The sequence below is a fragment of the Planococcus citri genome, chromosome 5 (assembly GCF_950023065.1).
Source record: "Planococcus citri chromosome 5, ihPlaCitr1.1, whole genome shotgun sequence".
Classification (NCBI taxonomy): domain Eukaryota; kingdom Metazoa; phylum Arthropoda; class Insecta; order Hemiptera; family Pseudococcidae; genus Planococcus; species Planococcus citri.
Window position 1 is genome coordinate 14,612,684 of NC_088681.1, and position 25,938 is coordinate 14,638,621.

At 33.9% G+C, this 25,938-nt stretch overlaps 5 protein-coding genes and 1 long non-coding RNA gene across 7 annotated transcripts in view; 4 read left to right on the forward strand and 2 right to left on the reverse strand.

Moving 5' to 3' along the window:
- LOC135849167 (uncharacterized) overlaps positions 1–906 on the forward strand; it is a 108,998-nt gene extending 108,092 nt beyond the window's left edge. For both annotated transcript variants that reach the window (XM_065369442.1, XM_065369441.1), the window contains 2 exons: positions 61–162; positions 291–906. In XM_065369442.1, coding sequence (XP_065225514.1) covers positions 61–162; positions 291–511 — 323 coding nt within the window. In that variant the 3' untranslated portion in view covers positions 512–906. The remainder of the gene's footprint in view (positions 1–60; positions 163–290) is intronic.
- Positions 907–988: 82 nt separating this feature from the next.
- LOC135849168 (protein AAR2 homolog) lies at positions 989–2,859 on the reverse strand. The gene is made up of 6 exons (XM_065369443.1): positions 2,571–2,859; positions 2,383–2,498; positions 2,177–2,281; positions 1,924–2,104; positions 1,745–1,858; positions 989–1,664 (listed from the first exon to the last, which is right to left on the reverse strand). Exons 1-6 carry the CDS (start codon positions 2,750–2,752, stop codon positions 1,256–1,258), a joined length of 1,107 nt encoding a protein of 368 aa, XP_065225515.1. The 5' UTR covers positions 2,753–2,859; the 3' UTR covers positions 989–1,255.
- A 342-nt stretch (positions 2,860–3,201) lies between these two features.
- On the forward strand, positions 3,202–7,707 carry LOC135846828 (double-strand-break repair protein rad21 homolog). Its single transcript, XM_065366126.1, has 14 exons — positions 3,202–3,378; positions 3,718–3,880; positions 3,972–4,201; positions 4,275–4,449; positions 4,527–4,671; positions 4,742–4,985; positions 5,065–5,354; positions 5,432–5,652; positions 5,732–5,929; positions 6,004–6,384; positions 6,460–6,534; positions 6,615–6,782; positions 6,858–7,013; positions 7,084–7,707. The coding sequence occupies exons 2-14, from the start codon at positions 3,737–3,739 to the stop codon at positions 7,207–7,209; spliced, it is 2,553 nt and encodes an 850-aa protein (XP_065222198.1). The 5' UTR covers positions 3,202–3,378; positions 3,718–3,736; the 3' UTR covers positions 7,210–7,707.
- Positions 7,708–8,308: 601 nt separating this feature from the next.
- LOC135846294 (TELO2-interacting protein 2-like) lies at positions 8,309–10,277 on the forward strand. The gene is made up of 5 exons (XM_065365295.1): positions 8,309–9,037; positions 9,112–9,234; positions 9,317–9,484; positions 9,558–9,761; positions 9,842–10,277. The coding sequence occupies exons 1-5, from the start codon at positions 8,393–8,395 to the stop codon at positions 10,058–10,060; spliced, it is 1,359 nt and encodes a 452-aa protein (XP_065221367.1). The 5' UTR covers positions 8,309–8,392; the 3' UTR covers positions 10,061–10,277.
- A 121-nt stretch (positions 10,278–10,398) lies between these two features.
- On the reverse strand, positions 10,399–11,409 carry LOC135846295 (uncharacterized). The gene is made up of 3 exons (XR_010558944.1): positions 11,075–11,409; positions 10,824–11,000; positions 10,399–10,751 (listed from the first exon to the last, which is right to left on the reverse strand). It is a non-coding gene; the product is annotated as an uncharacterized LOC135846295 (long non-coding RNA).
- A 299-nt stretch (positions 11,410–11,708) lies between these two features.
- aralar1 (calcium-binding mitochondrial carrier protein aralar1) lies at positions 11,709–20,308 on the forward strand. Its single transcript, XM_065365294.1, has 17 exons — positions 11,709–12,039; positions 12,131–12,196; positions 12,272–12,414; positions 12,487–12,602; positions 12,682–12,824; positions 12,894–13,040; positions 13,107–13,248; positions 13,517–13,613; positions 13,690–13,783; positions 13,865–13,940; positions 14,014–14,132; positions 14,693–14,860; positions 14,934–15,074; positions 15,425–15,619; positions 18,559–18,661; positions 18,754–18,844; positions 18,925–20,308. Exons 1-17 carry the CDS (start codon positions 11,986–11,988, stop codon positions 19,097–19,099), a joined length of 2,070 nt encoding a protein of 689 aa, XP_065221366.1. The 5' UTR covers positions 11,709–11,985; the 3' UTR covers positions 19,100–20,308.
- The last annotated feature ends 5,630 nt before the right edge of the window (positions 20,309–25,938 follow it).

The window sequence follows — 25,938 nt, forward strand, 5'->3', positions numbered from 1 at the left end:
TTGAATTTCATTTTCATTTATTGTTCGAGAATACCTATCTGTGTTGTGTATTTTCTTTAGATGGTCTTGAAGCTCAAGAATCACTCAAACAATTCACAACATTTTTAGAAACACAAGTAGACGAAGGACATATTTCACCAAATATTGAACGTAAAGTTTTAGGTGAGATTTACCAACACAAATGATAATTTAATCAAAAATATAATCGAGGATCAGCTTCGTGATTATTCTTCTATCTGTAGAACATGAAATTCAACCAAATTTTAATATATTTTATTTTTTTTCTCCAGATATTTTACTAGCTGCATTAACTGATACGTTGAACGAACACCCAGAAATAATGTACGGAAAAAGTGCAATGGAACAATTTCCAAAACAATCACCCGGAACCGGTCCATCTGTACCTAGTGGATTTAAAATAGTTGAAAAGAAAAGTGGTACTGGAAACAAGAATCGACACGATAAAATGAATCTCGAAGTATCCGGTATTCTGGACGATGACAAGCATTGAGATTTCTTACCTACCTAAAAATTTTCTACTATGGTAGAGACAGTATTTTCTTCCAGTGTGTTTAGTTCAATACTATTCTAACCATTTGTGATATACTTTGAAAGTAATGTTTGGAAACAAAATTATATTTTAAGTTGAAACTTTGTCGAGTACCGTCGCGGGTTGAAAGGCAGAACTGCGTTTTTTAAAATGTATATGTGAATTATTATGTAAGTTATTCTTAACGATATTTTTATTAAAATTTCGTACGTTATCACATCAATATTATACCTGTATGAGCGTGTAATAACTTTGTAAATTTATCTTATTACTTTTCCTCCCTTTTTTCTATGTTTCATTTTCATTGATTTAAAAACCATCATATTGTAATTTATTATTAAACAGGTTACCTATAATTTGGTTGATTTTCATTCTTCGAATCAACGTAATAATTTCGTTATCATTCGCGATGAATTTGAAATAACGTTCACGTAATAATAATATTTTAAAACGTATATTAGAAACACAATCATATAAACAAAATGATATAAAAAAAAATACGGTATATTCTTCATTTCTATAATAAACGTAAATATTCGTACACGCTGTACGTAAATCATTCACCCGAACTGACGTTTAAACGTCGTATTTTGAATTTGATATTTAAAAATTTGTATTCAAAATACCACCTACGTCACATAACTCAAGCTATCGCAGCCAGTGCGGCGTATCGTAACGACGCGAGTCGAAATTTGCATAATAAAATCATAGCTCAACGACAACAGGTGCTTCATCATCTTCTTCTTGTTCGAGATTAGTAAAATCCCAGCCGAATTTCGTCGTTAACTTTTGTTTAAATCTGTCAGCTTTACAGAACAGGGAACCGTCTACATGATTTTTCAATGTACGCAGAGTAGCGAACAATTCTCTCAGGCTTTTATAAATAACATTATTATTGGCTACGATATCGACGAGAAAATCTTCGGGGATTTCTTCGAGATGTACTTCTAAGCAGGTGATCAGTTCTGAGTACATGTTTGTGTAACGAATCATGGCTTTTTCGCAGCAGCATAAAAGTTGAATTAATTTTTTCCATTGTTCTAACGCTTCTAAATTCAAACCGAGTAGGAAACAGACGAAAGCGAATTGGATTTCTCCTACGAATTCCACAGGACTATAAAAACAAACAACAGAAGTACACACATGATTAGATACGTTGTAATAAAAATTGAACGAATGCGGTTAAATACGAACCTGTTACACGATGATAGCATTTTATTCAAAGCGTAAGTAGAATCGAGATAATGAGACGTGATTTCTGCAGGACTAGCTCCTTTAGGATAACGACGATCTGGCATATCTGTAAATCTGTACAAAAGGACTTGAATTCGTTCGACGGCGACTGAATGATCCCTCATTTGAAATTTACAAACCTTATTCTCATCTCTGAGACTGGAACTAATTCTGGTAATAGATCTTCTTGACGTTCCTCCTCTGTTTTACCTTTACTCCATCTTTTTTTCGTACCAAAATTATCTTTTTTTTCTACAGGAATGAAATCCATGGCTGATTTGATTAATTTACATTGCGGCGTTAGTTTTTGGATTACTCGTTCTGTAATAAATAATCCATATTAGAATAAGGCTGTGATATTCTAATACTGAAATTAAATTGATTATGAAGTACCGGAGATGTGTTTTGATAAAGGTTTCCATTTTTTCCAAATATCGAACGGATATGGTCCTAAGAATTGATCGAATTCTATTAGATTGCACTGGAAATTATCCGTTTCTTTGATTGGCACATGTAAACAAATGATAAAATAAAGATTACTAAACAGTCAAGACGAAATTAACCAGGAAGTAGGTATATTTCTTTGATGAAATGTGTACCTTCTGTGCTAATATCTTCAGCTTCTGTATCCCATTTCTTCACTAAAACTTCGGATTCGTTGAAATAATGAAAAAATCCAGATCTAGGTGCTTCATTCCCATACTTATCTTTCATACTGAAACATTCGAGTGTTTGTTAGAAAAATGAGTGTGAGGTGATCTTTCAGAATATTGTTAGCAAAACTTGCTTGTAAAAAATGAAGTGAGGTCCCGGTGGTATCATTTTAACGCCTTTGAATTTATCTCCGGTGGTCCATGATTTCATATCGATGCCGAATTCTATTCCTACTGGTACGTTTAGAAAAATGAATGTTCCTCCATGTTTGACTAATTTTAGAGCTAATTCGTTATCCATTTCCATTTCTTCCATGATGATTTTGTTCTACAACTTGAAGATAGACGAAATATTTCACATTTTTAAGTACATTTTTCCATTTTCTTCTAAAAATTTTCGAATTTTTTTTTATCAGTTGTTGTTTTTTTTGATAAGAATAAATTTTAATAGTTTCATTGGGTTTTCGAACAATTGTCGTGTATTCGTATGTATATCGTATTTTAATTTTTCATTCAATTTTAACATTTCAACTTCTTTTAAATTGCAAAATAAACATTTTTTATTAGCAATTAGTGCATTTGTCACCATTTTATTTACTAAAAAAATTGAAATGATGCAATTTCATACTTTTAATTCGAATTCATCTATTTTGTCCAATGTTTGGAAATCAATAAAATTCAGTGCAGCCATTTCTAAGATCTGAAGCTTTTCAGCACAAAACTATTTTTTTCGCTTGAATTTTTTATAACCTGAATCCAAAATGATGCGAACGTGATCCTGACCGAGATTTCTTGATTATTGTTGTTACGTTTTTTAAATTTACGAATTAATTGTGATTATGGTTTAATTAACTGTTTTATTTTATTTGTTTTATTAATTGTAGCATCGTGGAAGTGTACAAGAATTGGTATCATCAAAAATCATATTCATTAGATTTAAGGGTAAGCGTTTCACCCTAATTAGTTGCAATGGTAAATAGTAAACACAACGGTATTTTGATTCAAATCAATGGTTTTCTATCAGTGGATTGTACCGCTATAATATTTTTTAAAATAGATGCTTTGAAATTTCTCTTTACCCATTATAATTTATTACATTTACGGTGCTTCACTACGTTTCACAAAATGATGAGCTTGCATCGCAAAAGTGATTTACACTGAAGTTTGTCATAACATAACATTAGTTCTGTATTACTGTAATAATTATTTAATTAATGCCTAATTCCGGCAGAATATGTAAGTGATATGATTTCTAACCACCTTGCTTTTGATTTGTTTCAGATTAACATAATTTGAAATCATGTTCTATTCGGATTTTGTACTATCGAAGAAAGGGCCGTTAGCCAGGATTTGGCTAGCAGCCCATTGGGATAAAAAACTGACCAAAGCTCAAATTTTTGAAACAAATATCGAATCATCTATCGAAAGAATCTTGAGACCAAAGGTACGTGATACTACGAGCATTTGTTTGAGTATTACAGAATATTATCGTTAATGGCGGGAATCAAATTTCAACCTTTATTATCGAATTACAGGTCAAGCTAGCGTTAAGAACGTCTGGACATTTGATGTTGGGCGTTGTTCGGATCTATTCTAGAAAAACCAAGTATCTGTTAGCCGATTGTAATGAAGCCTTCGTCAAAATCAAGATGGCATTCCGGCCTGGTATGGTGGATTTGCCGGAAGATCACAGGGAAGCAGCCGTTAACGCTGTTACGTTACCGGAAGTGTTCCACGATTTCGATTCGGCTATGCCAGATCTAAAGTAATGATTCTGTTCGTATTATAATAATATTCACTGAAGAGCATTTCTTTGAAAAATTCATTTCATCCTACAGTGATGTGGATATCGAAGCTCAGTTCACATTGAATCAATCACGAGCTGATGAAATTACTATGCGAGAAGATTACGGTACCGTAGCTCCCATATCGACTGAAGACGGTTTCGGCAATGATTTCGATCCATCTATACGTGAATCGATGGGTGTTGGATTTGAACAATCGTTGCAACATGTTCGTTCTTATACGATGTTTATTTTATGATCTTCGGTGTGTTGTTTTCTAACGTTATTTTTTCTGCTGTCATTTAGGAAAGCTTATTCGGTGAAAGTATAGGCGACATGGTTAAGCATAAGGGAGGTCCGTCTACATTAGATGTCGAAGTAGCTTTAGGAGGTGCTGTACCGATGGACATAGATATTACAATTTCGCATAAAGATGCATACGACGTAGCTGGTACGGTATTAATGATTCGCTTCTGTCCGGTAACCGGGAGTTGGTATTAAACTAGTGTATTTTTTTATAGGAGGTTTATTCAGCGGAGGTCTCTTCGAAGATACGCCTATGCCACCTCCTCCAGTTATTGATAATTCGTTACAGAGTCACGATGCCTTACACGCTGATGGAGCGATACCTTCGACGTCGAAACATTCACCATTTGGCTCGCCGATGATACAACGAAATGATGGACCAGGTCCATCTTCGTTGCGCATCAATGATGATGATGATTTCGATGACGATCGTTTTATGGCTAGTCCCCCTGGTGGCAGGTAAAATAGGAGAATTTTTATTTCAAAATTTGATTTATTCTATTTACCCGTTCTCATTTCTAATTTTATTTCAACGCAGCTCTGACGGATCTCGACCACCTTCGCCGATTCCCGCCGCGCAGCCACTAGACGGAGGCGTTCCAGGAGCTGAACTAGATAAGCCAGCTACTGTCGATGACCAATTACTTGGCTCAGCTGAAGGAGCCCAGGCAGTACCTACTTCTATTGAATCTCAAATCGCACAGGAAGCGGAACAAGATAAAGAAACTGAACAAAATGAAAATAATCAAAACGCCGAACAAACAACTTTACTACAAAACGAAGAAGAAAGTTTTGCTTTAGCTCCGGTCGACGCATCTGCTTTGAGAGGTGTGTTTCTCAAACATCGACGTATTTTAATTAAATATTCGTCGAATCGATTTTCACATTTTTCTCGATTTTTTCAGGATTACCTAAGACTAAAAGAAAACGTAAACTTATCGTCGACGAAGTTAAAAATATATCGGGAGAAGAAATGAAAGCACAGCTGAGCGATACTAGTGATATTGTGATCACTTTGGATCTCGCTCCGCCTACCAAAAGACTAATGCACTGGAAAGAAACCGGTGGCGTTGAAAAACTGTTCGCTTTGCCTGGAAAAGGCATCCCTTCTACTACCTTATTCAAGGTAAATGTAACCAACCTGAAGTTGAATTAAAATTCGTGTCGAATATTTGTTTTAACTGTTTTCGTTCATTTTTAAATAGAATTATCAACGACATCTGACATCTCGAGCTGCACCCAACGATGAACCAGAAGATCACGCTGTTCCTGAAGCTAATCAAGAAACCGATGGAATGGCACCCCCACTTCAACCGGCTCAAACTAATCGTCGTGGAAGGAAACGTAAACAACCTGTCACCGATGAAGAACCAGTTGCTCCAATCGATCCGCTCACAGCTCAAGTAAAAATATAATACAATTATTATGACCACAACCTCTCAAACAATTTCATTACTCGAATTTCTTTTCGTCGCAGGAAATAAATAAAAAATCAAAAATGTCTCCGGTACCGAACGAAGGTGCTCCTGATCTCGATCAATCAATCCGTTTACCTACGATCACCGAAGAATCACTGAATGAAGAAATGCCACCTCCTTCGGTCACATTACCAGGACAAATGGAGAACATGATCGGAGCTGGTGAAATACCAGAAGTGCCTCATCAAATGCAGGATCCTATGTTACCTGCACCTCCAGCGTATCCCGGAACACCCCAACCGTATTCCGATTTACAGTCTCAGTTGCCAGATATTCCTCAATTTCCCGAAACGCCGCAGCAACAGTTGGATAATATATTACCACCTTTGTCCGTTCCACCGCCCTTATCTGAGCATGATATCTCAAACGCACCTCTCGAGGTAACAATAAATGAGTCGAACATTTTCGAATTAATTTTACATCGGTGTATTTCAAATTTTTAAAAATTATTCCAGAATGATGCTTCAATTAATAATCACCCGGGAATGGAGAATATGGGATACGATGAAAGAGAAGATTTACAAAATCAGGTGCGAATTTTTATATAATTATACTTTTTTTGCTATTTAATTTTGAATCTGGTTGATTAACTTTTTTTTCTGTTTCATAGATGCAGAATGCGAATCTGTTTCCATTTAATAACGATGATAACGAACATGCTCCTATTACTCCTGGTTTGAATGCTGCTGGTGGAGCTACTCCTTGGCATGATAATGCTGCTGGTGGAGCTACTCCATGGCATGAAACCGATTATGATAATCCTGCTTCGATCGGTCCAGTACGTAGAGTAGACTTTTACGTGCATCTTTTTCGTAACAACGAAGAATAACTTTTTACTTTTCTGCTTGTTTAGATGGAAGAACGTGGTGTTGACGAAACAGTCGAACAATTCGAAGAAAGGTTACTAAACAAACGAGCCGGACATTTGTACAGTACGATTAGAATGAGAATTTCAACTGGTGTAAACACCTCGTTTAATGATTTAATCGTAGCCAATCCTAAAAAACAAGTAATATTTGCAAACCTATCTTTCAAATATCTGTCTTCATCGAGGGTATTAATTTCAATTTCTTTCACAGGTCGCGCAAAAGTTTTACTCTTTATTGGTTTTGAAAAAACACAGGGTTTTAGAATTGATGCAGAACGAACCGTACGGAAATATATTGTTGACCCAAGGACCAAATTTCGACGATCCAAAGTTATGATAGGTTAGATTAGTGGTAAATTAGGAAAAAAATATGATTTTAAGTCAGCCAAACTTTTTTCTTATCGATTATTGTTGTTCTTTTTTTTGATACATCTATCGAAACTTGTATAGTTTTCTTATATTTTAATACTCAAGCAAGTTATAGTAAGTTGTTAATTTTCCATCGCTGGACGATTGTGAAATGTACCAGGATCTTTGTTGGGTCGCGAGCTCGTCAGTTTTCCTCTTTCATTTTAATAAGTTTAAACTTCTGATACACATTTCTATTTTAGTTAGTCAAACAGTCATTGTTTTTGATCTATTTATATCGTGTTTCATTTTCGATTAATTTAATTAAGCGTTGAAACATGTCACTGTTATGTAAATGATTGTGGATTTTACCTTCGACTGTAAATATAAATTTTTAAGTTTTAAATCATGTTTTGAATGTTTATTGAAATGGTATCTTTGTTGGAAATTAGGAATCGTGAGAAAATATATAATTATTATGATTTGATTTTTTTTCTATATTTATTTTCTCAGTTTGTTTTGCAGTTTGGGTAGAAAATGGAAGAATTGAACTTTAATTGGCTAATTGAGTGACTAAAAAAGACTCTATGAGTAGAGTTCATTGTCCTTTTCGTCGGCTAAGTGCGGAAAGGTGCCTCGTGAAATTCGTTACTTGATACCTGTGTAAAACTGCCTTTCCACACTGAGCGCCATCTATCAGTCCAAGTTCAAATCTAAAGGCATCTTAGGTGATGGGAAGGGTGCCTTGAGGTAACATAACTTTTGGTTTGAACATTTGGACTGATAGATGGTGCTCAGAGTGGAAAGACCGTTTTACACAGGTGTCAAGTAACGAATTTCACGAGGCACCTTTCCGCACTAAGCCGACGTTTTGGACCCAGGGTTCTATTTATGTTTATTTTGGCGGCATTTTTATCTGGAACTCTGTTTTGGCGCCAAATTCCAGAGAATTGGCGCCAAAATCCGGAGAAATGGCGCCAAAATCCAGAGTTTTGGCGGTTCAAGCATTCGAGTGTTTATATTTGACTAATCGACCAATCAGCATCTATTTTATTATCAATATTTACCCCTTTACCCTCCCCCTCAAAGTTATTCTTATCATTTCAAATTTTCTGGTTTTGAAGTTTTTAGTTTTTTATTTTTCAAAAATCAAATCAGGTCTGAGAAAATGTATGTATCATGATTTTTATTCCCTTTTGTGCTGTAAAGTAGTTTCAAGAATTAGTCGTTCAAATAAATGCATAATCGATGAATATTCTGCATCAAAATTGAACCATTCCACAATGCACATAGATACTCCGAACAATCCCATACACGAGTGCAATAAGCCGGCAATACCCTCTTCAGAAGAATGGAACCAGTTGAAGTACGAAATAGAGAATTCTTTCATTCCGAAGAATACGATAATTGAATCGAGACCATTCGAAGTGGACGATTTCATCGGTGTACTGGATAATGTAAAGTCGTGCTTTGAAAAGCTCACTATATTCTCACTGATACCTCCAGAGGATCTTTCCGCATCTTCGAGAAATCGTTACGAATGTATTAGTTATGCTATAATATTTTGTGGAGAGCATTCTTCAAAGAACGTGTGGACTGATGATGATTGTATGGCTGCATCTCGAACAACTTTAAAAACAATAATGTCTGCTTGTTTGTGTGAGACATTGAACGATTATATGATTAAAGTAGATCAACGAGAAACACTCCATGGCGTTAATTTATTAAGTTTTATTCTGCCTAAATTATCGAAAGAAGAATGGCAATATTATCCTTCTATTACATGTTGCTTTACTTGGCTTCTGAGCCATATTGAGGTAAAAATTATCCACATTTTTTGTCCATGTTGAATGATCTGGTGTAGAGAATTATATTCATTTTTTTTTTACAGTTACCTTTTATGAAACATTTCATTCAGATTGCCTTACCAATATCTTTGAATATTTTAGAAGATTATGCCACCTCTAGCAAGCAAATAGGTCTGAAATGCTTGTACCAAATCTTGACAAATATTGTAAGTATATTGAAATTCAAAATGAAATGAAATCCATAATATGACATGATGTAATTAATGTACTTATATTCGGAATTTTCAGTCTGCAACGGAATTACAGTGGCATATTCAACTGGAATTATTACAAAATATGCTCAAAAGATATCTGTATTTCAGAGAATGCGAATTAATTCTTCTCGTAATAAGCTGTGCTTTAGACGTCGCCGAGAAATCTCAACCAAATATGAAGCATACCGGTGTTAGTTTACAGGTTGGCGACGGTTTTAAATTTTTATCTTAATTAATTTAAAACTTTATTTGATTATATAACGTTGAAATTTCAGTGGTCATTTTACGACGAAATACTCAATATCGCTCTTCCTTTGATGGAATTCGAACAAAACATAGAAATAAGACAACTGTACGGAGATTGCTTGTGTTTAATTGCTAAATCAGCCAACGTTTCGGCTATCAGATGGCTACCGAGATTTTTAAGAATTATAGAAGACTACAGTAAAACCGATATCACTGAAAAACACGCTATGCTGGTGTGTATTGTGTATCTGTTTGTTTGAAAATTAATGCACCTCTTTCCACTCTGTATAGTTTACTTGAAACTCTTTTGCAGGCTTTGAATTTATGCCTTCGTTGGTGCTGGCCAGTTGCAGACCAACACTGGAGAAGGATTAACGTAATTGCTGGAAGAATAATTTTCAATTCAGAAAACACCGAAGCTATTAGAAAAGCTGAAATTTGTATTCGTTCTTTGAAAGATATTGCACCGAAGGATGCTGCTATTTTGGACGTAGAAGCAATAAGAAGTAAAAAAAAAGAAAGTAATTTTTAGATTTCCATTCCTAAGGTGTTATTTATTCATTTTTTGTTACAATGTGTTTTGCTGATTCAGCACTTTTTTAAATTTTTTTATTCAACCAATAATATTTTTAAAAAAATTGTGATTGAATAGCGTTAGGATTTTTTATTTACAAATATAAAGTACAAACAAAAAATCATTTTGATTGAATGTAAATGGTCCTTATTCCAGTCTAAAGAGTAAAAACGAGTCAAGTTGATTCTTAATAGGTAACTTATCATTGATGAATCTGTTTCTGTGTCGTATTTTGTTTAGATTTCATCATCATTCGTGATGAATATGAAATAATAACGTTCGTAAAGAGTACGTAATATCATTTTAAAACGTATATTAGGTACACATATACAAACAAAATAATATAAAAAAATACAATATTTTTCACGTGTATAATAAACGTAAATATTCGTACATGTTTTACGTAAATAATTCACCGAACTGACGTTTAAAACTCGTATTTTGAATTTGATATTTAAAAATTTGTATTCAAAATACCACCTACGTCATAACACGAGCTATCGCAGCCAACGAAACGAAAAATAGATCAACAACAACAGGTGCTTCATCATCTTCTCATTGTCCGAACTTGGTAAAAATGACAGCCGAATTTCGTAAGTAGAATCGAGATAATGAGACGTGATTTCTGTAGCATTAGCTCCTTAAGGATCTGTAAGAAATATTCTACATTAAAATAAGGCTGTAATATTCCAATCTTGAAGTTAAATTGATTTTAAAGTACCCTAGTTGTGTTTTGATAAGGATAAGGTGTTAAAAATTGATCGAATTCGATTAAATTGCACTTCTGTGCTAATATCTTCAGCTTCTGTATCCCATTTTTTCCACTAGAACTTCGAATTCGTTGAAATAATGAAAAAGTCCAGATCTAGGTGCTTCATTCCCATACTTATCTTTCATACTGAAATGTTCAAGTGTTTGTTATAGAAAAATGAGTGTGAGGTGAACTTTCAGAGTATCGTTAACAAAACTTGCTTGTAATAAATGAAGTGAGGCCCTGCTGGTACCATTTTAACGCTCTTGAATTCATCTCCGATGGTTCATGATTTCATACCGATGCCAAATTCTATTCATTCTGGTACGTTTAGAAAAATGAATGTTTCTCCATGGTTGGCTAATTTCAGAGCTGATTCATTATCCATTTCCATTTCTTCCATGATGATTTGTTCCACAACTTGAAGACAGACAAAATATTTCACATTTTTGGGTACAATTTTCCAAAAATTTTGAATTTTTTCATTTTTTAAAATTTTTTTTATCAGTTGTTTTTTTTTGATAAGAATAAAAATAGTTTCATTGAGTTTTCGAACAATTGTCATCTGTTCGTATGTATTTTTAGTTTTGATTCATTTTTTACATTAAAAATCTTTAAAATTACAAAATAAACATCATTTATAAAAATAAATAGTACATTTGTCAACATTTTATTCATATAAAATTCAAATTACGCACTTTTCTACTAAAAATTTCAATTTTAATTTTGTCTACTTTTCGAAATGAATAAAATTCAGTGCAGCCATTTTCAAAATCCAAAACTTTTTACCACAAAACACTTTTTTCGCTCGAATATTTCATACCCTGAATCCGTAAATCAGTGATGCAGAACATGCGAACGTGATCCTGAACGAGAACGTGTTACCGCTTGGGTTGTAATTTCGACTGTACTTGTACTATAATTATTAAATAGTGAAATTAAAATGTAATTATAGATCGTGTACTTCATTCTTTCATTCTGCTGCGTGAGTCTTGTTCGAACTTCGTCGGTGAATTGCTCTCGCGTCCCGTAACGATCAAGTTGATCTTTTCTCCCATCGAGCTTATACTCTTGAAGATCTAAAATTCATGAGAATTCGCTTCGCAGTAATTTGAATTTTCGTGAAAAAGAAATGGTTATCGGAATCCCGGAGGATCTATTTATGAAAAAAATCCATTGCCATGAGGTGAGTACTGTTTGCAAAATATCTACAGTGTCATTTCCTTTCTACGATATTGATTTCAAAGTGTAATTGATATGGTTGTTTTTTTATCCAGGGTGTTGTTACCAATGAATATCACAAACGAGCTGACACCGATAAATTGAGGGAAATATTTAATAAAGTGAGTACCATCGTAATCATTTTTCATTTCCTTTTTCGTTTACGGTTTCATTTCTTCATTGTGTTACTTCTTTAGTACGCTGCTGTCGAGAAAGATGGCGAGAAATTCATCGCTGCTTATGATTTCATTCAGAAATTCCTCGGTATTCTTACCGAAGGTGAAAGTAATCAAGAATCTATCAAATTATTCGCCGGAATTGCGGATACTACGAAAGATGGGTAAGGTCGTAAATTCATAGATCAGTCTATTAAAATGTGATCATATTGTAATAACTTCTCATAAATCCATAGGTTGATTTCATTTGCCGAATTCCAAGCTTTCGAAGGACATCTTTGTGATCCAGATGCTCTTTATAAAACTGCATTTCAGTTATTCGATCTAAATGGAACTGGTCTTGTTGGGTTCGGTACTAGAACTTTTTCGTTGAATTTTCATCCAACAGATGTTTCGTGTTTTTGACTCATTCAAGTGTTTTTTTTTCGCAGCTGAGTTCGCCAAAGTGATCAAGAAAACCGAATTGTATCGACGAATGCCATTCGATATCGATAACAGTTCGTTCATGACGTTATATTTCGGTAAAGATAAAAAGAGAGTGATCCATTACGCCGAATTTGCTCAATTTTTACACGTGAGTGTTTTTCTGACGATTTCAACCTCTTGAAAAGTCAATCCCAACTTGACCATTCACTTGTTATAGGATTTTCACGAAGAATGCGGAACCGAAGCGTTCAGAAAATTCGACCGGACCAGTACTGGTTTCATTACAGCGTCTGATTTCGAAAAATTAATGCTTTTAGTCAAAAGCCACCTTTTGACCGATGCAGTTAAAGATAACTTATTAGCTGTGAGTTTCTTTCTTGCTCATTAACATTTTTCCATCGAGTTTTCCACTCATAACTGCGTGTTTCAGATCGCCGGAGGCGTCCAAGGAGGGCATCGTGTGAGTTTCCCATATTTCATGGCATTTACTTCCCTCCTAAACAACATGGAGCTCATTAAACGTATCTACTTGAACGCGACAAATGAAAACAAGCATCAAGAAATCACAAAAGGTTGTCATCTTCGGTTATTTTATTTTCTTATACGCTCTCGATGCATTAATATGTGTACTTTTACGTAATCAATTCCCTCGCCTCATTTGTACAAACGATAAAGAATGTTATCTAGCGAAGAATCCGTGAACTGTTTTATGATTCTCGAGCCAAGCGAACTGTATCGAATCTTTAATTGAAAAGATACCCTATCGCTAATTTTTTACTTCTGAGCGACCTTCAATGGTGCTCAAAATATGACTAATTTTTGCTTCTTATCTTTGTATAGACGAATTCTTGTACTCGGCTCAGCTCATGTCGCAAATCACACCTCTGGAAGTGGAAATATTATTCCTGCTGTGTAATTTAATTCATCCAAGGGCCGGGTAGGTAATGCACTTTTTCCATTTCGACTGGAATTCGACGAAAACACGATTAATAATTTACATATTTGGTCAACAGGAAAATCGTTTTCAATGATTTGCAAATTATAACACCGGAACAATACTTTAGACACGTGCATGATCGCAGATTAGCTGAAATTCACGCCGTTTCGGTCTGTTTTCGTGATTAGTTCGGTTTATAGAGATTTTTATGGACGTTCTGTTCACGCTCACGTTTTGTTTCAATTTTTCAGAGTCCGGATGAGCGGAGTGTTTTTATTCAACTTCTCGAAAGCATGTACAGATTCACGTTGGGATCAGTATCTGGAGGTATAATGAGCTAGATTGCATCGCCTGTCATCCTAATATTCCCATTTTATCGTAATTCTCGAAATTTTTACAGCTATCGGAGCAACAGCTGTGTATCCTATCGATTTAGTGAAAACTCGAATGCAGAATCAAAGATCTGGCTCGTATATTGGCGAATTAATGTATCGAAACAGTTTCGATTGTTTTAAAAAAGTGAGTCCAACGTAATTCGTCGTTTTATTTTCATATTTCCTGATTCTAGAACCGATCAGAGTAAGAAAAAACCTGGTGAAAAAATATTTCACACATTTCTTCGACTTCTCGGTGCCAGTTTTCTGTAAAATCCTGGTCAGTTGTAAATTTCCAAGAGTGTTGACACGGTTATCAACTGATTTCGTATCGTTCGAGTGTTTTGTGTTGGAAAAAATACTGATAATCTACGTTCGGCTTTAATGTAGATAATCCTCGTAAGAAAATACCCCGAAACCTTTTCTAGAAGCAGTCAATGAATAATTCACCTTAATTTCCATTAAATCGAATCATACGTTAATCACGTGTACGTAAACTTGAAAGCTAATGCAGTTTTTCTTTTTCTTTTTTTTTTCATGTCGACGAGCTCGAATATTTTTAATTTTTCACCAGGTTATCTCGTAATGATAAAATAATCGCGGTTATGGTAGTTTATTTACCTTGTTTTTCTCAGCTTTGTAATTACATAATATGATTTATTTATTATAAACTCGATTTATCACGTCGGATTTCTTTTTTCGCAGGTAATTAGACACGAGGGATTTTTCGGATTATATCGAGGTTTACTACCGCAATTTCTCGGCGTAGCTCCAGAAAAAGCTATTAAATTAACTGTTAATGATTTCATTCGTGATAAGCTCACCGTTAATGAAGAGATACCGTTGTATGCTGAAGCTTTAGCTGGCGCATGTGTAAGTTTTCATTGCCCTGAAGCAATTGCCACTTGACTTCTAGATCTAGAATTGATCTTATGTATTTTTTCAGGCCGGGTTTTCTCAAGTTATATTCACGAATCCGTTGGAAATCGTCAAGATCAGATTACAAGTAGCCGGTGAAATTGCCAAAGGAGCTAAATTAAAAGCATTCAGCGTCGTGAAAGAATTAGGATTATTTGGCCTTTATAAAGTAACTAATTATTCATTTGGGAATTTTTTCGTGTCCGAGATCGCCGAGTAAAGATATCAAAAAAGACTTCATTTCGAAGAAAATGAAATTCATCTCGTTATCGCTGCATAATCTTTCGATAAAATGTAATTTTTCTCAAACGAATTCATATGTATACTTACATATTTGTAGTTACGGTAAATTGACTTCTTGTATTTGAATCGAAAGAGTTCTCATCTCGTGTGTTATCAGCTCATTGAGAAAGGGAGGGGAGAATTTCGGAGATTAAATTGCTCGGTGTCTCGTGTCCGTTTTGATTATTTCTTTATATTTGATCGTCTATCTAATTTGGTATTTTTTATCTTTTACAGGGTGCCAAAGCCTGTTTCCTCAGAGATATCCCATTCAGCGCTATTTATTTTCCAGCGTATCATCATACGAAAATGAAATTCGCCGATGATACGGGGTATAATAGTCCTTTGTCTTTGCTAGCCGCCGGATGTATTGCCGGTGTACCTGCTGCGTCGTTGGTTACGCCGGCTGATGTGATCAAGACCAGATTACAGGTGCATATTTTGCGTTCATTACGTATCCAAGTGTATTTGTTCGATCGAGCTGCGTTCTGTATCTGGAAGGGTTGTGAGGGGAAGTTGCCTCTCGTCTAATTAAGGTCGAAATTCATTTTTAGAAATTATTTATTAACATCGGGGAATAATTTTGGCTTCACAAGAGTCTATTTTGAGGGGATCATATGTCCCTAAAATTCTCAAAATGGTTAATTTTGTCCAAATCTCAAAATTTTTTTGCTTGAAAAATTTCAAAGCAATTAATAATTTGATAAAATTCGAAGTGTGCGGTTATTGTGAAGGGGAACGAGCGGAGGGGGTAAATAATCCTAGAATTTTGAAAAATTGAATGTTCTTCATTTTCAAACATCTTGTTGTCTTCTTGATTAAAACTGAATATCATGGAGCAATCAACGTTGGAAAATGAATTGCACTCGGGGAGAATCTGAAAGAGGAGGGGGGGGGTGTAACAAAATTTTTGAATATTGGGAAAACGTTTGAAAACTCAAAAATTAGTTTGATTGACAAATTGAAGTGAGCATGAAGTATTTAGAGCGGACCAAGGAAGGAGGAGGGGCTTTAATGCCCCAGGTTTTGAAAAATGATATTTTCTTGATTTTCAAATGTACTCAAAAACTAATTAGTAATTACCTATCATAGAGAAAGGAATCTTGGAAAATCAGCACGTCTTTAGGAGAAGTAATGGGAGAGGTGGAAGAAGAGGGGGGGATACAAGTGCTCCAAAATTTTTGAAAATTGAAAAAAAGTTGCAATATTCATAAATTGTGTCGATTTAGAAATTAAAACTGGCAGAAGTACCTACTTTTGACTCCTATAGCCCGAAAACTTGAGTTTATTGCAAAGGGGCATATGCCTCACAACTTTTTAATATGAGAACTTTTGCCCAATTTAAGAACTATTAAATCTGCGAATTGAAGAAATAATCTGATCGTATTAGGAACATGAAGGATTTGGAGAGCGAGCTGAAGGGGAAGAGGGGGAAGATTTGATGCCCCTATGAAATTTGAAATACACAGGGCTTTTTAAAATTAAGTATGGAAAAATTTTTATGAAAACAGAACTGGACAACATAAAAGAATTTGGCGAGGAAAAATGAAATTTGGCAAAAAAATGAGCTGTTGAGCAATTTTGTGAAAAACAGGACTTTTTTGACAAACTTTGAAACAAAAAGAGGACTTTCTAGGCTGGCAAGACAAAAATCAGTGCTTCTTATTCATTATGGCAAAAAAAGCACATGAAAAATTTGTTGGCAATTTTGAAAAAAATTACAACCAGTTGTCTATTTTATCAAAAATCTACTTCCTGAGAATTTTGACGAAGAAACATTACAACTTTTTGTTAACTTGCCAAAAATTGACATTCCATGACAATTTTCACCCAAAACAAAAATTTTTTTGGGCTATCTTGGCAAGAACAAACCGTTTAAGAATTTTGGCAAAAATTGACCATTTTGACAACTGTGCCAAAAATTGACACTTTTTGGAAATTGTGTCTAAAATGGACACTTTTTGGGAATTGTGTCAAAAATGTACACCTTCTTGATTATTTTGTCAAAAATTGGATGTTTTTGACTTTTTTCCCAAAAACTGATTCTTTTTGAATTTTTCCCCAAAAATTGACTTTTCTTGATTGGAAAATATGAAAATAAAAACAGAACTATATATGAGCAAGTTTGGCAAAAAAAACTGTACTTTTGTTTTGCAATTATTTTGGAACAAAAAAATGAATTTTTAAAAGATAAGTCAAAAATCAATTCTTTTCGGATATTTGTGGTAATGCCAGGGGGAGGGGGGAGGGAGTACAAAAAATTGTGAACTATTAACCGTCAATAATTGACGTGCCCTCAGAAAAGAAGTAACAAAAAAAGGGCTAAAAATACTTTGCATTTACTTCAGATCTTGGAGAACAGTTTGACTACAAGAGAGATTTGAAAAATGGAGGGGCATATGCCCCACAATTTTTTTTCAAACCGAGAAAATTTGCCTATTTTGAATTTTTTCAATGTTTGAATTGAAAAAAAAGTACTTTGATTGTATTAGTGGCATGAAAGATGGGGGGGGGGGGGGGGTGAGAGGACGGGTAGTAATGGTGATGCCCTTAGGAATTTTTGATCTAAGTTTCTTTATTTAGTTTAACTTTAGAGCATAAGTTTGATTCTGAGAAATGCTTGAAAACTGAAAAGTAAGAGTGGGGGGCAGATCCGTGTGCCCCACAATTTTTAATAATCAAAAAAAATTGCCCAATATCAAATTTTTTAATTTTTCTCATTGTTTTAGCTCTCAAAGTGAATATTGTAGAGATATAAACCTTTGAGGAATAAGTTCGGCTCCCAGAGAGATTTCATGGAAAAATGGGTCATATGCCCCATAATTTTTGGAAACCATAGAAGTTCGTTCATTTGAAAATTTGTTTGATTTTTTAATTTAAAAAGAAAAAAAACTTGAATTGTATTGGGCGGGGGCATGAGGGATCTGGAGCTGACTAAGAGGAGGGGGAGTGGTGGGGATAATGATGCCTCTAGAAATTTTAAAAGAAACAGGTCCTTCATTTTGTTGTCACCTTGACTTTTTTAGCTCTGAAAATGATTGTGAGATATAGAGAAATGAACCTTGGAGAATAAGTTTGACTCTGAGGAAGGATATTGAGGAGAGGGGGGAGGCCACGTGCCTGTAAATTTCTGAAAGCCATGAAAAGTAGCCTATTTTCAGAATTTGTTTGATACATAAAGTAAAAACAACTCCAATTATATCAGGAGTATTTTGTAAATGAATTTTTCAGAAAAGTTGCACATTTTTTCTGTTCAATTTGATATTTAATTTTTATTTGACTGCTCATTTTTTTCAGTTATAAGGTAGAACCCTCATGAAAATTTTAAGATTTCATGTTTCTAATGAAAAACTTGCTTTTGATTTGTTCAGGTGGTTGCCAGACAAGGACAAACTACATACAACGGTTTATTCGACTGCGCTATAAAAATATACAAAGAAGAAGGAGCCAGAGCTTTTTGGAAAGGAACTGGAGGTAAATTTGAAATTGAATATTTTATTGAGTAAAACGATCGTATTTTTTACTTACGAATTGAATATTTACTGGGATTTTAATTGTAACGTTAGCTCGAGTATTCCGATCATCTCCTCAATTCGGGGTCACGCTGTTATCTTACGAATTACTTCAGAGATTAGTTTACGTTGATTTTGGAGGATCGTAAGTGCCTGATTTTTTTTTACTCCGCTTCTAAGAACATCCTAAAACAAAAACCAATACTTATTGATCTTTTTTTACAGACGACCGTCTGGATCTGAACAAACTATTCCTACGCACAATGTGAACGCGCTGGATGAATTTAAATCCTCAAATGCCGATCATATCGGCGGATATCGTGTCGCTTTGCCTATTTTAACCGGCATCGAAACCAAATTCGGTCTTTCATTTCCTAAGTTTACCGTTCCCTCGATGTAGCTTTTTTTTACGTTCTCAGAGAGGTGTTCAAAGTGACCTTTTTCCTTTTTTTTTCTTTCTTACATTGCTCCAAGTACCATTTGTCTCTTTGTAGATGATGTTGTGATTCGATTAGGTTTTCCTCTATCGTTCTGAATACTCATAAGTTATCATATCGATGATTTCGTTAGTGAAATTGAAAATTTTAAAGCCGGTAATCGATTTTATCGCGTGTGTGAGGCTTTTTTTCTCGATATTTAATTCGATTCGTTCGTTTTGTTTTTTTTGTTGTTGATTTTGATTCACATGTAAAACGAGGCTTTTTAAAATGCGTAATAAAGTTACCATTAAAACGTATCCACGATGATTTTTATTGCTCGTAAATTTCTTTTCGTTGTAGTTTTTTTTTTGTTTTATTTTTATCGAAATCAGTATTTTTTATTTTCGGTTAATTATTTTTCCTTTTTTTTCAACGACGACGAACGAATCTGTATTTTTCATGTCGTTCGAAGCACGCTGATATTAGATTTCGAGTTTTTAAATTTTATTAACCGACGAGTAAAATTGTACGGATGAAATTTCGTACGTTGCATTTTATCGTTAGTTTTTTTAAAGCTCTCCTTGTAAAGGATTCAATTTTTAAAAAAGAAACGCATTCCTATTTCTTTGATACATGTTTTCCTATTCTGTGGCCATATTTTTTACATCAACGATAGTCTTTTAGCATCACCGGATCATATTTCACATGTTACTATTATTGCTGCAAGCAAATTGTTAAATTTTATATCGATTTCTTTCTCATCCTCATTACCATTGAAAGTGTTGTCGACGTACGAGTTGATGAAAAAATTAAACAGATATCGCGAGTACAACAAAATGTCCGGTTTGAGTGGTTTGTCTTTGTGGTCTGGTATTTTACGTACTTCTACCTCAATCGTCTGTCTCCCCGTCCGCATTTTAAGTTCATATTACAATTTTCGATCATTTTACTCACGTGATAAAAGTATTTTTTCATTATCTGTTACCATATATATTTATTATTTTACTTGTGTGTATTTTTTTTTTTTTTTTTATAAATAATATGCTCTTCGTATATACATTTTAATATGTACTTTGGAAAAGTGATTATTAATATGGAATTGAATTTGTGATATGTATTCGAGCGCAATAAACTATTTTTCCCTCGTTTGCGCATCCAGACGAACCAAGTTCGCTGTTGCGATCATCAGATTTTCTGTTTTTTGTTTTTTCATAGAGATCAGATTTCGTTTGACTTTGAGTTGAATTATTAGTTGGAGCACAGAAGGGAAAGGGAGGTATGATTTATCAGAAGGCTCTAAAGTTCAGTGAATTTTTTGAGTTTATTAGCTGATGAATCGTTGGATTGAAATTTTTTCTATTTTTGTACTTGGAAAATATCTTTGTTTTTTTTTCGCCAAAATTACTCAAAAAACCTATTTTTTTATTCTTTAATCGAACTTTGAACATTCAGACTTTCCAATCCATGTTACCTCTCCTTTTGAGATTAGATTTTTTTATCTCGAAAATTGTGACCTTATTCTCAAATACTTAAATAATTCGAAGAAATACTTGATCTGAAAAAATTTTTGACTTGTAAAAATGTTGATCTTTTCATTCTTTCCTTCTCCCCTTCCGAAAAATATTCTTCCAAAAAAATGTTTTTTGGTGTTTTCCCACTTGTTGGACGCCTTAAATTTTTCCCTCCTAGTTTTACAACTTTGAAATTTTAAAGAAAATAAATTTGAGTAAATTCTCATTTTTAGATTTAATTTTCAATTTCAATGTGATTTTTTGAATAAAAAAATTGAATATTTTGAAACAAAGGAAAATGAAACTGATTTGTAGAAGTTCGATAAAAATTTCTAAAATTGAATGCTTTTTTTCTGTTTTTCTAAATATACTATTTCAGTAAAAATAATTTCCCAATTTCCTCAGATTTTTTTTTTATTTTCTAGAAGTTAAAGCAGGGCTAAAACTTGGTTACTTTTTGAATACCTAACTAAGTTACTAAAGGTACTCGTAAAAGTACCTAAATTTTGGTTATTTTGTATTCGTTTCGGTCACTATAATCTTTTTTTTTTGAATGTCAAAAAATCAGTTTTTTTATGAGTACATTTTGAAAAAAAATTGCTAATAATTTCAATAGGTAGGCAAGCACGAATAGTTATTAAAATTTAAACTCTTTTTTATTCTTTTTTACTGGCTACACAAAACCCCGCCTTTTGTTAAAATTATCAAAATCTTGCTTTCTGACAAAATCTCACCTTTCGCCAAAATTATCAAAATAGTCTCGTTTCTTGCAAAAAATTGTCGCTTTTCCGCAAATAAAATTCGACGTTTTGATTTTTTTCAAATTACTCAACAGTTTTGCTTTTTTGTCTAAAAATGCAAAATAGTCTTGCTTTTTGACCGTGAAAAAGTCTTTCAATTTCTTCCCGATAATTTCTAAAACATATCGCTTTCAGCTAAAACCGTCAGTTTTGGTTTTTTTTGCCAAAAACTGGTCAAAAATCCTCAATTCTTCAAAAATTGACAAAAAAGTTTTAGTTTTACTTTTTGGCAAAAATTGTTCAAAAGCCTTGCTTTTTGCCGAAAAAAATGCTCTAATCAAGAAGTTTCGTTTTTTCACCTTGACCTACGATATTGTCAAAAATTACCAAGAAGAGTAGTGTTTTACCTAAAAAAAAGTCTCTTTTTTCGAAAACAGATTGCAAAAAAATGCAGTTCATCCTTTTCCACAAAAATTTTTGCTTTTTAACATTACTAAAGATTTTCTTTTTTTTTCAAAAATTATCCAAAAGCTTTGCTTTTTGGCCAAAAAATATGAAAAATTCTCGTTCTTTTAATAAAATAGTTGAAAATTGTTTTTTTTTTATGCAAAAAATTTCAAAAAGTTTCACTTTTTTCAAAAAAAAAAAGGCCAGAAGCCTTCTTTTTTTGTCATTTTGTCAGAAATATCGTAAATTCTCGCTCTGTTGCCAAAAAGTCTCGCTTTTTCATTTAAAAGGTTCAAAAAAATTGAAAACCAAGACATTTCAACTTTTGATGTTATACTTCTTTTGGCGTCTGAGGAGAGGGGGAGGGGTTAAGAGGGGAGCTTCTAAATTAAAATATTATTTTACTTGCGTTTAGTTACTTTTTTGGTTACTTTGTGGTTACTTTTTCGAGCTTTTTTATCAACTATAAAGTTACTTTTTGTTTGAAAAAATTGGGTACGAGCCTTCTAGTGGAGAAATTTTTTGAAAATGTTGACAGCTTTTTAGTACAATTCTGAAAAAACAGTAGGTACCTGACCTGCTTAACCTTTTTTGAAAAGTTTTTATGCAACTTTTTAAGAGAAGGCAGCATTTTTCTGAAAAAAATGAGGCGTTTATTTTTTAAAATTTTGGCAAGAAAATCCGGCCCTTTTGCAATGTTGACCGAAAGTCAACACATGGCTTTAACAATGAAAGCAGCACTTTTTGCAATTTAGTCAAGAACCAGAATTTATTTAACATTTTGCCAAACGACAGGATTTCTTCAATTTTATTTAAAAAAGGAGTTTTTTTTTGCAATTTTGACAAACATGACTGGTTTTTGAATCTCTAGCAAAAGAAAAACAAGATTTTTTCCAAATCTAAAACTAAAAAACAGGATTATGTCAGTTTTAGCAATTAGTTTTTTTTTCAATTTTGACGTTTTGTGCTATACTTAAACAAAAAAAAGCAAGATTTCTTGCAATTTTGGAGATTTGTTGTCACTGGAAAAAATGCAGGATTTGTTTTTTGCAATTTTTTCAAAAAACAGTGCGTTCTTCCTATTTTGGCCAACGCAAGACCTTTATGAGCAGGATCCTTTTGCGATTTCGGCAAAAACAGAAGACTTTCGTTGCAAGTTTGTAAAAAGCAGAATTTGTAGGAGTTTGAATTTGGAAAAAGCAGTTTTTTGCAATTTTTATTAAAACGCGAATATAGAAAGAAAAACTTTTTGGCAAAAATGAGAAATTTTTAAAAATTTTAGAAAATAAGCCCCGCTTTTTTGAATCAAAAGAAGAGTAGGGATTTTTGCAATTTTGACCAAAAAACTAAAACATGACTAAAATACCTACAGTATTTTTTGCAATTTCTGCAAAAACAAAAATTTCTTCACAGTTTTGGCAAAAAAACAATGTAGGTACTTACTTTTAGCAGAAATTCTCGCAATTTTGAAATAAAGTAAGCATTTTAATAAGACCTTTTTAGAGTTCCAGAAAACGCGGGACATTTTTGCAATTTTTGATAAAAATCTGACCCTTTTTTTTAAAGGAAACTTTAACTAAAAAACAGGACATAATTTTTAAAATTTTGATCGAAAAACTAAAACATGATTTTATAAAAAATAGCAGTTTGTGCAATTTCAGCAAAAACAAAAATTTCTTCACAGTTTTGCTTTTGGCACAAAAACAATACTTTTAGCAGAAATTCTCGCAATTTCGGAATAAATAAGTAAGAATTTTCTGCAATTTTGAAAATTCTGACTAAAAAGCAATTTTTTGTAATTTTGACTGTATAAAACAGGAATAGGAATATAAAAAGGAAAACTTTTAGGACTTATTTTCGTATTTTTGATAGAAAACAAGGACTTTTTTGCAATTTTGGGAAAAATTAGAGCCTTTTTTTTTTTGCAATTTGGTACTCGATTTGAGACATTTTTAAAACCTTCCGAAATCTTGTATAAAAAAAATTTATCAACTTTTTGTTTCATCAATGATGTGTTTTACGTCTCGAATTATCAATTTTTCATAGCTTTAGCCCCTCTCGCGATGTTTTCCTTATCTTTTCTTTGACCAATTTTTTTATTTTGGGGGGGGGCGGGGGGGGGGGAGGGAGAGAAAAATCAACTTTTTACATCAAAAAATTGTATTGTTTTAATTTTGAAAAAATTATTTAACATATTTTTGTTTCCAATCTCCCCCCCCCTCCAAAATGTGTTCGAACCATGTCTGGCTAATGAGCTTGAAAATCTTCAAGGGCGGATCAGGACAGAAAAAAGGGGAAGAATCTGGCGAAAAAATTGGGGAAAATTTCAGTCTCACTCCCTCCCCCCACTACACATCACTTCGTCAAGCCATTGTTTGTAGATCATCCCCCTCCCCCCTATGTAAGGATAGATTTTATCCAAAAAATTCCTCACCGAAGTGTCATCTCGTTATTAATTTAGTCACCGCAGATAAACAAAAATTACACGTCGAAAAATTCTCATCGATCGAATTTCTCGCGTAATAATTTCCAACTAGGTATGTATTTTTATTATGAAAATTTGACGAATGCTCGAGCAAATAATGATTACATTATTATCGACTCGTCATCATGTAGAAAAGTAACTCGTGCTCGTCGTGTAGACGTGTAAAATAAATAAAAAAAGAAATACGCGATCATTTACCCTTATTTACCTCTATACATATACACGCTCGCGAACAGAAATCGTACGTATAATAATTGCACAAGGCGAAAAAAAAAAAATTGAGAAAAAAATCCTTCTAATCGACCTTGATCGTTGTTCAAACTACTACCAAAAAAAAAACATAGAAAAAAAATATACGCAAAATATTTCGCGATGACCCATGTGCAAGTCGTTAAAAAAGATAAAAATCTAGGGCCGCACACGCAGCGTGTGTCGCGAATCAAAATGCAGATTTTACGTTGTGACAAATACCTACAAAAATTATTAAAAAGCTTAATATTCGTTAATCACGAGCTACACAGCTCCGCGGCTGCATGGCCCCCCATCTCCATCCCCATGCCAGCGACTCATCGTCGATGAAATACTTTGCCAAGAGGGGAGAGAGAGAAAAAAATGAGAAAAGGAATAAATGATGAACCTCTTCGGTGTACTAGATTATACATTGATTGGTTGTCTCCGTCGGCCAAGGTTATTTCGAAAAAAAAAAGTTCGGCCTTAACCTCTAAAAGTTACTACGTTTTACTACGCGGTGCGGTTCCCTCCCCTTGCTCGTCCCTACGTCGTCGGCGTGTGTATAACCCTGTTTTGCTGCTGCTGAAAATCCCCGCTGAAGGATATTTTCAAATACGTTTTACCAGAGTGAAGTATACTGCCGTAAAGGAAATGTGTTTTTCATCCGAAATTTAGCCTTTATCAATTTGCAAAAGTTGCCGTTTTGTTTTACGTTCTCTCGTCGTCGTCGTCGTCCCCCCCCCTGCCTTCTCATTCTGTCTCTGTCTCTCTCTCTTTTGCCATCTACGTTTCTCTTTTTCATTTGTGTGTGTAAACGTAGTAGATATAGGTACCTACCTAAACAACCAGCCCGAGTCTGTTTACGAGCTACAATTTTCAAACTTACCGAAATACTATTTCCACAGCTTCTATTTGCCTATTTATCTCGCCAAATTTCACACATTACCGATTTTACCTCAATTAGCCGCAGCCAGACCCCCGAAAGGATTTTCCAACTAAAAAATTACACAACGTATACCTACGAATTATCTCTACCTAGCTGGATATTCATCCTTACGTATTTCTAAACCCTGCAGAAGGGGGGGGAGGGTGAAGGGCTCTAATACACACAACAAAACTTCCAAGGTTTTAGTCGAAAAAATAACTGTATAGTAAGAGGTTTTACCTAATCGTCTATTCCGAAGGCTATTCCTACACATTTTTCCCTGCAACTTTATCATCGTCGTATAGTTAAGTTTTATTTAACGATGATTTTTTTCCCTTTTTTCCCCCGTTAAATTACATATCAAGTATCGATCGTTTACTTATACTTGGTGATGGTCGTACCTACTCATATCTCGAGCAACAAGTTTTCTACAACCTTTTATACCAACTTGAGACCTTATGTTTTACTTCACCGTATACTC